The 12,592-nt window shown below is 48.3% G+C and overlaps 1 protein-coding gene across 1 annotated transcript in view; it reads right to left on the bottom strand.

Moving 5' to 3' along the window:
* Nucleotides 1-638: 638 nt before the first annotated feature.
* Nucleotides 639-12,592, bottom strand: part of LOC114066797 (protein shisa-6-like) — a 31,695-nt gene continuing 19,741 nt past the window's right edge. Inside the window, exon 4 of the mRNA XM_027901780.1 lies at nucleotides 639-6,601. Coding sequence (XP_027757581.1) covers nucleotides 6,051-6,601 — 551 coding nt within the window. The 3' untranslated portion in view covers nucleotides 639-6,050. The remainder of the gene's footprint in view (nucleotides 6,602-12,592) is intronic.

Raw genomic sequence — 12,592 nt, 5'->3', positions numbered from 1 at the left:
GTGAAAAGGGAGATATGAAATTTTTACTCTTCCTTCACAAAAGGCGAGAGAAAACCCCCACCACGTTTCCCAGCCAGCCAGAAGAGGAAGGAATCCCAGATTCAGAGCTGGGAGGAGTGAAAACACGGTTTGCTCCTCTGGTAGCACTGGGGGCTGTTCAGTCAGACACACAAATGTCTCCTCAGCACGAGTTTCACATCTTGGAAGAAGGATGGGAAAACCCCTGTGTGTTCCAGAGCAAAGCAAAGCCCGTGTTGAAGCCTCCAGACATTCCACAAGTCCCAGCTTTGCAATTCAAGGCAAAGGTGGAGAGAATATCACAGCTTATGGGTGCAAACTTAAAGAAGGGCAACTTTAAAATAAAATCTTAAAGGCTTACAAGACAGAATTTTACAGAGAATGGTAATGTCTTGTTTCTCCCCTGCTTCTTTTTTCTGGCTTGATGATTAAATGCAGTAAATAAATCCATAAAAATAATGACTCTTGCAGACCTTGCAGCATTCATTTTAATAGATGCTATTTAGCTACACACAGAATCACAGATATCTACCTTTCAAACGCTGGTTACAAATATTGGGAAGGCTGCCAAGAAAATGGTTTTTATTTCCCCCCAATAGATATCAAAAAGAAACAACTTCTATGTTGAAATTGCCTTTATTTTTTAATCCATAAATATTTGTTACTGACAAAAGTGGAAAAATCCTTAAGACTCTAAATTTTACTAAACTGATAATATTTTTGTATACAGTACATACAGAATGTGCTTTTACAGTTAAGTATAACAACAAGAATAATACAGAGAAAAACAGTCAAATACTGCTCATCTTGAAGCTTGTTTAATGGTTAACCAAGAGTCTGTGCAAATTACAGATACAAATGTACTTCCTCTTCAGTACTACTGTATAATAAACATGGAATCCATAAACTGGGCTAAAGCACAAAAATATCCACTTAACCCCTCTTAGGAAATATTGTTCCCCGAAACTAAAAATATTACAGTAAGAAGTGTCTTTCTCAGAGCCAAGAAATTCTTGCTACAAAAATGTCTGAGGGGTTTGCAGGGGGGCACGGGGGGGCAGAGGGTCAGGGGAGCAGTGGGATGGAGACCTCCCGGACATCGCGTGGCCATGGAGACACAGGGTGCTGAGGGCACAGATCTCACTCACATCAACACCACCACGCCCAAAAGGGACCACCCAGCTCCCCCCTCACCCCTGGGCTGCCACGGGGGCTTTCCCAGCTGGGTTTTGGTGAGGGCACCCCAAGAGCCCACTCTGGGAACTGGGAATGGTCCCTCCTCCCGTCTGCTGATGGACAGCACAAAGTGGCTGCTCTCTGAGGAGCAGCCCCAGCACAGCCTTATTGCTACAACATTTTGTATGAAAATATTTAAGCCCCTTTCTCACCTATTTCCCCCTACTTTTCACTCACTGGAAATATACCCCAACACGAGACCTGTACGTGAGGGAGATATTTCAGCAGGGTCCCTCCTTCCACATGAACACTAAACCCGAAACAAAAAACAACACAAGCTGTTTCTCCATCACATGAACTGCAAATGGCAGATTGATCACAAAGTAGAACACATATTTCAAACACAACTGGAGTTACCCTGTTTCATGGTGAGTTTGTTTGCAGTGGTGGAAGATGAAGACATGTCCCAGCTCCCAGGAACTGGTCATCTCTTACAAAAAGCATGCCAGGCTCTTGCAGATTCCTGGTGGGAATGCCTCTGATGGACACAGGAACAGAAAGATGCATGCAGGAAGCCCAGGTTCATGGGACCAGCTTTGCAGCCAGCCAGGTTCCAGAACAGCAGAAAGAAATGAAATCTAGGCCAGGAAAGGAGGGCTTGCTCCCAGAAAACTGTCCCTGTTTCTTCCCCACCCACTCCCATATCCAAATAACAGATCATCATTTATAAAAGGAACTTTAAAACATTGAAAAATATTTCATTTTTCCTTAAAACACGAGTCACTGGCATTAGAAGACTTTTTATGACAAAATTCTGTTCCATGTGGTGCTCTGTGTGGTTCATTAAAAATAGTTCGCCACATTTCAAAGAGTGATTCGATGCAGTTTGAAGCTTTGATTGGTACAGGGTCAGTCAGAATTACTGATTGCATTTTGCAGTGTGTATGTGTATATATATTTGTGTCCATATACATACACACACATGAGGTTGGTGTATAAACCCCAGGGCAGAGCACTGGTTTCTGTTGCTGCTCAGGGAATGCAAACAATGATCAGTTTTTAGGAAATAATACAAACTTTTCTATAGCCTGTCCCCTGGTCCCTGCACATGCACTCAGGGAACTGGACACTCCACAGGGGTGTTTCCACCTGTGGGTTGAAGAAAAAGCTCAGTTCTTCAGAGTATATTGGATTAATCAAGGCAGACTCTATTTCACTGTACAGAGGAATGTGGCTGCTCCCTGCCTTTCTCCCAAGTGCAGGATGTTGTGGTGACTCAGACAAGAGGAGGAGAAAGCAGAGAGGTGACAGCACCCCTTGGAGCTGTGCCTGCCAGGGACCCTGGCCAGAAGGAGAGCAATGGGGAATCTGGGGACGTGGCATCTCCCCACCCCAGCACTCCCTTTCTGGGCAGACACAACTGTAATACATCACACACAATGTGTCAGGACAGTGACAAACAATAGTCAGAAAAACACTTTGCTGCTCTACAGTTTCTGCTGTGAGAGGGTCTCAAAGCCCTTCACGTCACGGTCTGAACCCTCTGTGGAACGGGAAGGTGTTCCCATTATCATCACAGGGAACTGAAGCTCTGGGACAACTGTGGGACACAACACCCGGTCCCAGAGCAAGTGTTTGTTCAGGGACAAACTCCCAGAGTGAGGAATAAGGACAAAAAATAACCAAAGAACGCCTGTGTGTGCTGGAACATCACTGCCCCATCTACCAACCCAGCCCAACACATACAGCAAGCCATAGGAACACAGGGTGCCCAGCTGGTATCAAGGGCATTGTTCCTTCCCAAGAAAATTGGCTGGAAACTTTCTGTGGTGGTGGCAGAGTCCCTGAAGAGATTTGGCCCAAAAAAGGGTGGGACACATCTGCTTAAAACAATTGAGTGGGTGGAAAAGACAAGGAAATGGGGCTTAATTTGCTTTGGAGGGTTATTGCCCAGGTTGGACACACTGGCAGAGGGTTTGGTGATATTTGCCAGGCAGAATAAGAGAAGACACCAAGGTCAAATGACACGGGCACAGCTCAGCATCTGCATGGGCTGCTTGAGGGAAAAATTCCCAAATACACATCTGGTTCAGCAGCTTCTTAGCTCGCAAATGTAACATTTAGACAAGGACTGGAGCTTGAGACAGACAGCTTTGGGAATGGAAAGAGAGGAGTGTCCACCTACCCATGGCCTCACACTGTCACCTCTGCTCCTCTGGCTCTGCCACCACAGCTCCTGCAGACTCTGGGGTGGCGTCCCCTCTCCTACAGTGTTCATGTCTCCCTGCCTGAAGAGGGGAAATCCTGGCCTTTCTTGGGCCAAGAGGGAATGGAAGAGCCCCAGAACCTCAGCAGGGACTCCCCATCAGCCCTGTTAGTGTCTCTTGTCCTCACAAGAGTCACAGATTGGTCTGTGGAAGGTCAGCAAAGGGCAATACTGTCACAGGGATTGTCTTCTGGGAGCAAAGTGAGCAAGCTGAGGAGCTTGGAGGTAGTCAGGGGAGAGTGATGTCCCTCAAGGGAAGGGTCAGCAGAGGAGGTGTGAGCCTTTACTCTCTCATCCCTCTCATGCCATGAACTGCCACTCTGATCCACAGACAGTTCTGGTTGTTGCCCAGAATGATTTTGCCCAATGATTTTGCCAAATCTGGACCATGGAGACTGTTATTTATTCCTTCCCAGCTCAGTTTCCGTCAAACAAAGCCCCAGCACCTTGCTGATGGATCCTTCTCAGCAGAGTCTCCATCTGATGGGGCACAATAAAGCTCTGGAACTCATACCAACAGACTCAGGACAGCCTGGGAAAGAGAAAGGCCTGCCTCTAAATCCCACCGGGGTAAGGACATGTGCTCTTCCTGCCTACTCTGACAAACCTGGTGCTGCATCAGAAACCTCCACAGGAGACTCAGAAACCTCCACAGGAGACTCAAGCTCCCAACTTACGACCATTGCAACCATTGTTTGCTACAGGACTTGATGTGTGGCTGGGAACACCATTAAGGCCAGGAGGCAGGAGGTATTTGAGGGGAGGGAGCAGGGCAGAGCTGAGTTCAGTGAGGTTTAATGTAGGAAAAGACTTGGTTGAAAATGTAGGACATGAGGAGAAGTGTCCAGGAATGTTCTTACAGCCTGAATCAGTCATGTCACCCAGAGGAGGGAACGTGGCCACAGGTGGGACGGGCAGCGTGGACAGCATGGGGTGGGACCCCCAGGGCACACCATGGACAGGGTCCAGCACCAGGACTTACAGCACTGGGTCTGGCTGGGCTTCCAAACCTCTGAGACCCTTCCCTGGCTACAGAAGTGTGTTGTAATGTGAGTTAGTTCTACGGAATTTGATAGCAACAGAAATAAAAGGGAAAAAAAAATAAAGCAAAACCAAACCCAAATCCAACAAACCAAAACCAAACCAAAACAAATCCTAAAACAAACAAACAAACCAAACAAACAAAAACACCAAAAAAAACCACAAAGCAAAGCCCAATCTGGCTGGAAAGCCAAGGATGAAACCCTCACAAATTCTGGACCCACGAGTCTCTGTTTTAAAGATTTTACAAATATACAGTATCTAATTAGCATTATATCAGATATACAACATGCCCATTAATTATAATTATGCTGGATATATAATTTATATGCATGAAATGTAACTGTCTTCATGTTTAGGATTGGTACTCAGTGGAATTGGAATTTGGAAGGTTTTCTTGGGAGGCCATCACGTGGAGAGAAAAATCATGGAAAATTCCCAACCTGCTCTTGGGCAGAGAGACACCTCCAGCCTTGTGCTTCTGCTGAGGGCTGGGGACAGATTTGCTACATAAGGAGTTCTGGGTTGTAACTGAGAGGAGAAATCGTGTTCAGAAACAGGGGACCTGGGCCAGTGGAAAATGCTCTCAGGGAAAGGCTGTGGGGAGAGATCCAGGCTCAGGGGCAGGGGTGGAAGCCTGGCCTGGCAGGGCTCTCGTTGCAGTCGGGACCTCCCCAGCACAGCTCAGCACGGCGAAGCTGAATGACTTCTGCTGCCATAGGTTCAGCAGTGGCAAGAAGCTGGAGGAAGAGAAACCCTGTTCCTCCTTCCTATTTACATGTTGGAGACACCAAGATATTAGAATGAGTGGAGGAAAGGGTCTAACAAGCATTTCAGCGTTATTTGTGCTTATTGAACACATCAACCCCACTACTTCCTACACTGAGAGAGCAGGCGATTTGTAGGCACTAGTATGTTTGTATCTTATGAGTATATTTCATATAAACTAAAAGTTTATTTCTCAGCCAGGCTATTCTTGTCCCTAAATCTGCCAGTTCCCAAGGAAAGTCTGCCCTTGAACTTGCTCCAAGGGTGACAAGGAACAGATGTGTGGGTGCTGACTGGTGTCGAGCAGCCTGGGGGAGACCCGAGCAGCCAGAGCTTCCCTCCTTGCTACAGAAAGGCCAGACATGAGGACAAGCCCCTTCCTGACAGAATGGGGTGCTGTGTTTCCTCCTCTCTACCTCGGGCTGCATGGGACTGCTTCTACCTGGAGCAACGGAAGAGTCCTAAATTGGTGGGGACAATGAGATGATGCAGGTGAGCCCTTGGAAGGAGCCATCGATTACTATGGCTTTCTTTGACAGAAACTGATGCACATCAGGAAAATTTCCTCTATTATCCCTCACTACTGTCTGTTGGCTTGCTTGGGTTCTTCTCATGTCACCGATGAAGGGGTGGCTTTAAAAAACAACGTGGATGGGACTGTCAGAGAAGTCTTTGCAGACACTGAGTTAGTAGAGGTTACCTTGGCCTATAAGGCCACTGCAGTGCGGGGTGCTGTGGCCACCCCAGTCCTTACAGAGTATGTACAAGGCCCGAGGTCCTATCACACAGTCACCTCAGTCTTGCTGGCCGTGCGGTAGTGGTGGTGGTGGCCGGGGATGTAATGCAGTTGCTCCACGGTGTTGTGGCGGCGCGAGGCGAAGGCCTGGCGCTTGGCCGAGGTGGGGGTCATCCCCAGAGTGTTGTACAAGTTATTTGAGGCACTGGGATGGGAGTGCATTTTTGACATCCTGTAGCGATCCAAGACGGGCGTGGACACAAAGACATCCGTGTGGGACAGCGCCCGGGACATGGACTGCTCGGGGTACCCCGAGCGCTCCGGGGACAGCAGCGGGTCCTGCGAGTGCAGGCGCTCGGCCGACAGCAGCTGCTCATCTGACAGGATCCGCTCGTAGGACATGCTGAACTCCTCGGGCATGATCCTCTCAGGGGACAGCACCCTGTCCTGGGACATGGCCCGGATGGGGCGGCGGGGCCTGTCCCGGTGGTTGGTCTGTTGGGACATCTTGATGACGTTGATGGGGAGCGTCCCCCGCGCCGCCAGGTCGGGCAGGTGCCTCCTCCTCATGTAGTACTCATCAGCCTCCTTGTCAGCTGTGGGGAGGGAAAGGAAGGGGTTAGGCACGTCACAGTGCTGTTCCACAGGGGGAAAGGGGCTGTGCACAGCACACAGCCCTGCAGCACCTCCTGGGGACACCTCGGGGACCATCCCTGTCAGAGACACCCCAGCCCTGCCTGGCTTGTGCCGCCACGGGCCTATGGCAGAGGAAGGAGTTTGAACTGCATGGAGATGGGGGGAGTCCCTGTGCAAACACCCACCTTCTTGCACCATGAAACAACAGATCCCGTGTGCCATCGAGTCCAGACCTTGCTATGACGTGATTTACACAGGAGGTGAGTTATGGAGAAATTACCAAATGTCACCTTCACAATACACCTCTAAAGCAAGGACAAGGCAGGTGAGCTGAGCAGGAAAGTCCCCCAGCAGAGGAAATGCACAGTTCATCTCTGGCCTCAGACAGGGGTGTTCCCTGGAGTCCACGAGTGATGTCATCACATTTTTAATTACTGTTTTTGAACATTTGTAAATGTGATCCCAAAACTGGTTTGGTGGTCATTGGGTGTTCTCTCTGAGACACTGAAACACCTGCCTAAGGTTTCAGTTTCCATTTTCTCAGGCACTTTCATTGATAGAATTCATCCCATGGAATGTTTCTTGCTCAGTTTGCTGTTTCTGCACCTTTAATGATCTCTTTTGCTCAGAAACTCATCCCACCCCCACACACACTCAGCCTCCTCTCTTTGGCTTTCAGAGACTCAGAGAGGGTGTTGGCTCCTGCAGCTGGTACCATGTTAGATTACTTAAATCCTACAGCTGGAATGACCTGATTCAACCAACTTATAATTAAAAGAAGCAATTCCACAACTGTTTCAGTTTTGGTTTTTTTTTTGTTTTGTTTTTTTGTTTTTTTTTTTTTTTTTTTTTTTTTTTTTTTTTTTTTTTTTTTTTTTTTTTTTTTTTTTTTTTTTTTTTTTTTTTTTTTTTTTTTTTTTTTTTTTTTTTTTTTTTTTTTTTTTTTTTTTTTTTTTGTTTGTTTGTTGGTTTGTATTTTTTTTTAAAACAACAGGAACACAAAAACGTCCTGGTCAACCCTTTTGATGCTCATATGCTGTAAACTGGGATTACTTACCTGGAAGGAGGCTTAGAAGTTCTTGGGCTTCAAGCCCAGTGCAGCCTGTAAGGAAATGTCATTAAGCCCAGGAGGTGGGAGGTATTTGAGGGGAGGGAGAATTTCCCTCTGTGCCTGTGGCTGCAGAGATGTAAAGCACAGGACATCAGTCCCAGGACCAGAATGGTCCTGTCACAAGGAGAAGAGCAGAACACTGGCCTCTGCCAGGGGATGGAGGAATGTTTAATGCTCAACACTGATCATCTCCACGAGCCTCCTTCCTCATATCTTTGTCTGAGATGTTTCCTTGGTGTGCCCAAAAGCACCTCCATCCTTTCTGGCTCCAGAAGACCCCAGAGTGAGCCCCATCCCAGACAGCTGGCAGGCAGCCACCCTCTCCTTGGAGAAGGCAGCACAGCCCTCACTGGTGTGTAGGAAGGGGACTCCACATGCACAGGTACAGCACATTTCTCCACCTTCCAGAGGAAACAATCTTCTTGAGAAGTAACCTCATAGGAGCATCTTGGGATGGACCAAAGAGCTGGGAACACACAAAACATATAACCCAGCGTGCACTTTCCCTGCCAACTTGAGCCCAGTGTTGATGGGCAAAGACATCCTGTCCTACAAGACCCGACATGACATTCCTGTGGAAAGTATTTTGCTTATAAGACAAGTATGATAAATATATATGATAATGATAATAAAGAGGGACACCATTGATTTTCTTAGCTTGGTATTTCATTCTGTAGTAGGTAATGTGAGATGGGAGAGTATCAGGTTGTGGAAGAGGAGAATTGCACATGCATGGAGATTCTGAAGGTTGTTTGAGGGACAGAAAGAGCATAGCTCTGCTGCAAGACAGCCTGGGCAATCCAGGGGCAGGTAAGGGAGGTGATCCCATTTTCTGTAGGCATCCAACAGGCCTAGAACTGAAATATGGTGGAAATTTCCTCTCTCCTCTGAAATAGCCATAAATCTGTTGGTTTGATGCACTGCGTTGGCTGAGAGTTGAAGACAATTGGCTGGTGTCCCCTGAGGCAGAGCTCAGGTGGTAAATGGGGGGCTGACACCATCCCAGAGGTTTGCACATAAAAATCACAGAATCTGCTGAGCTGGAAGGAACCTACAAGGATCACAGTGCTGCTTTCTCAGTCAATGGCAGGAGAGGTCAGTGCCCAGAGGTGGGAAGGTCCTTCCTCAGTCCACTCCCACTGCCCAGGGACACAGCAGGGATCTCACAGAGCCCCAGAATGTGCTGAGCTGGGAGAGACCCCCAAGGATCATCCAGTCTAACCCTCAGCCCTGCACAGGCCCATCCCCAAGAGTCACCCCCTGTGCCCCAGAGGATCATCCAAAGCCTCCTGCAGCTCTGGCAGCCTTGGGGCTGTGCCCACTGCCCTGGGGAGCCTGTTCAGTGCCCAACCAGCCTGTGGGGGAAGAACCTTTTGCTGAGATCCAGCCTGAGCCTGCCCTGACACAGCTCCAGCCATTCCCTGGGGGCTGTCCCTGGTCCCACCAGAGCAGATCACAGTTACCCAATGGTGCCTGAAGGTCTTCTCCAGCCCTGGAGAGCTGTCAGCACCCTGTGCTGGATAATGCCACTTATTTATGACAGTCATCTCTCCCACACATTCTCTTTGCTGTTCCCTGGACCCTGCTTCTCATGGGCCTGTGCACAGCCCAGAAGATCTGTGAGCAGGGTGGGTGATTCCCATCTCAGCATACCAATTTACAAGCTGAGAACGTGTGCAAGGGCCTGTTGGCACCACCGTGGCTGCCCACCTCTTCTGCACAGCCCACACACCACCAAGGCTGAGGTGCCCCACAGCTCCCCTGCACTGGCACACCTCCTGCTGCTGGGATTTGCTCTCCAGAGCACGTACTGGACGAAAGAGTCTTTGGTTTTTTTGCAGTCAAAAACTTCTTGGAAGAATATCTCCTTGCAAATATCAGACAGCACCTCCCCTGGCCTCTAACACTTTGCCTTTAAAATCACCTTCGAGGAAGCCTGAGAAGGACTGGGGAAATTCCAGATGGCCACAGTAAGTGTAGACATTTTTATTCCATAGTTTATTTCCAGAGAAATGCCCCACTTCTTGTGCACAGGCGTGGTAGAGGTGCTTGGGGCTGGATGCAGAACAGGAACAAAGCAATTACAACTCTGGCACTTGGCCTCTGCTCTGGGTGACAGGAGTTCCACTGGATTTGCCCAAGTGACTCGAAATAGATGTAATTAAAGCAGAGAACAACCCAAATGGAGATGTGCTTGGATGCCTGCACCTGGCTGTGGTAATTGCCAGCAGGAGCTAAACCAGTTTATGTGAGGTTTGCAGCATCTGAGGCTGCTTTAGTGAGGTGGATCAGCTGATGAAAAGTGAAGTTGTTCCTTGCTAATTTAGATTAAACCCCCAGCAATCTCTACACCTTAATTTTTTTTTCCCATTAGTAGCGTTAAAAATATTCTTTTTTCCCCCTCTCCCATCCCATGTACAAGTTTGCACAGGCTTTTGCTGGCCATGGTTAAGCCTTTCAGGGAGCTGACTTCACCTCAGGTTCTTCTGAGCTCACCCAGGCTGTGCCCCCCGTGAAGCTGAGGGACAGGTGTGGGTGTCGGCACAGCTATTCCGGGAACATTTCCTGCTGCAGACACGCTTCACATCTCCACCTCAAAGGAATCAAAGCTGAAACAGCAGTTTCTCACGAACAACAAGCTGGTTTAAGCAGGCACCAGACAGACTTTGAACAGGCTGTTGCCTCTGAGAGGTGGTGTCGGTGTGAGCCAGCAGTGGAGAGCGGAGCTCGGCAGGAGGCCACGGTTCTGGATCACACACGTGCCATGGTGCCAAGAGACAAGCTCAGCACAGCTCTGGAACCACAGTGTTTGTGCACCCAGGGGCAGCCAGGAACTAAACACAGCCCCAGGCTTTGCAGATGGGAGGCTCCAGTGGGCTGGGGTGGGAACTGGGGATTTCTGGTTTCATACTTGGCTAAAACCAAATTCTGTCCCTGGGAACAGAAATCACGGAATGGTTTGGATTGGAAGGGATCTTAAAGATCAGCTCATTCCACCCCCCTGCCATGGGCATGGCCACCTTCCATTCTGATCCATCTCATCCTCATTATACTGGCACACTGAGGCTCTCAAACCACTGCCCCTTATCCTGTCATTGATAGGAGAACAGACAATTGTATTTTCAGATAAATAAAACTACCAATATGTTTCTCCATCAATGAGATAGAGATTGTGCACAATCCAATATGTTTCTCCATCGAGGATGTGCTTAAAAATTAAAAAACAAAACAAAATAAAACAAAACAAACAAACAAAAACACAAAAAACCCAACCCAAACCAAACAAAAGAAAAAAAAAAACAAAAACAAACAAACAAACAATCAAACAAAAAAAACAACCAGGATTTCAAAAGGCCAGAAATTGTGAGCAGAAAAAAAGAAATTACTGGTGTACTGATTGACAAAAATTTCTCTTTTTTTTAAAGTCATATCCATTGTTCTGGGTCATAACTTGTGTTTCTCAAACAAATGGAACGGGATATCATGTTTTCTGCACACTTTCTGGGCTTTTTTCAGTGGTTTTGGTTGGGTTTTTTCTGCCCTTTCTTTCCTCCTTTAGCAGTTTCTGAAACATTGACTGGGGCTGGTCTCACCAAATTTCAGGAATATTTGAGTGATTCAACTGCCTTGACTTTAGGATAAACTGATTTTGCCTGAGATTCCTTTTTGGGGATTTTTTTCCTCCCATTTGGGGGCAGATCCCCAAATGAGTGCTCTCTAAGTGCTCTTACTCACACATTACACTTGGACATGCCTAAGAAACGCAGAACACAGCTCTTCTGACACTGGAATTAGAGAAACAAGGAGCATTTTTGGTGACCTGGGAAGAGAATATGGAAAAGCCAAAGGTATTTTTGCTTCCTGTGGTTGCAGTTAACATGGTGAAAGCAGCTGCACATGTGTGTATGTGAGGCCATAAAAGTAATTCCTTTGCTTTTTTTAAAGGTAACTCCTCTGTTTTTCTTTCCCTGCAGCTCCAACATGTTCTCTCCTCAGGCTTGTACCTCCAGTTTTAATTGGCCTTAACATTTTGCAGCTGCCTAGTCATTTGTGAGGATTCTTTAGCCAGCACCAAGTGGTTTAATATGCCTGAAAATATCACCTTCCTTCCTGACTGACCTTTCCCACTTAGCTGGAAAGAGCAATTCCCTGGAGCTCTGGGCAGGATGGAATTAAAAGGGCAGCTCTTCCTCAGCCAGGGGTTTCCACACCCACCCACCACTGCTTTTCCCACCTTCCAGGGCTGCCAGGGCATGGCTGGAGCAGGTCTTCCCATGGAGGGGGTACCCAGCCCCCCAGAGCCCTTCCTACCCCAGGGAGCAAACCCCAGGTGGGTTTCCTGTTGTCTGTGCCTTAAAGAAGAGCTGGGGAAGCAAAGAGCCCTGGAAGCAGAAAGATCCCATGGGACTTGGTTCTGAGTGGCTTCCATGCAGTCAGCAACCTGTTCTTACAGCACCTAAAAGATCTGGAGCACCTTCAAGCCTTTGCTTTGGAAGGATGAGAAGTCACAGTGCTGCTTTCTCAGGCAATGGCAGGAGAGGTCAGTGCCCAGAGGTGGGAAGGTCCTTCCTCAGTCTAATCCCACTGCCCAGGGACACAGCAGGGATCTCACAGAGCCCCAGAATGTGCTGAGCTGGGAGAGACCCCCAAGGATCATCCAGTCCAACCCTCAGCCCTGCACAGGCCCATCCCCAAGAGTCACCCCCTGTGCCCCAGAGGATCATCCAAAGCCTCCTGCAGCTCTGGCAGCCTTGGGGCTGTGCCCACTGCCCTGGGGAGCCTGTTCAGTGCCCAACCAGCCTGTGGGGGAAGAACCTTTTGCTGAGATCCACCCTGAGCC

Source organism: Empidonax traillii, unplaced genomic scaffold, assembly GCF_003031625.1.
Source record: "Empidonax traillii isolate 1590-97213 ecotype Southwest subspecies unplaced genomic scaffold, ASM303162v1 scaffold813:size283722, whole genome shotgun sequence".
Lineage (NCBI taxonomy): Eukaryota > Metazoa > Chordata > Aves > Passeriformes > Tyrannidae > Empidonax > Empidonax traillii.
Note: the sequence above shows the minus strand (reverse complement) of the source record. Positions and strands in the feature narration are given on the sequence as shown.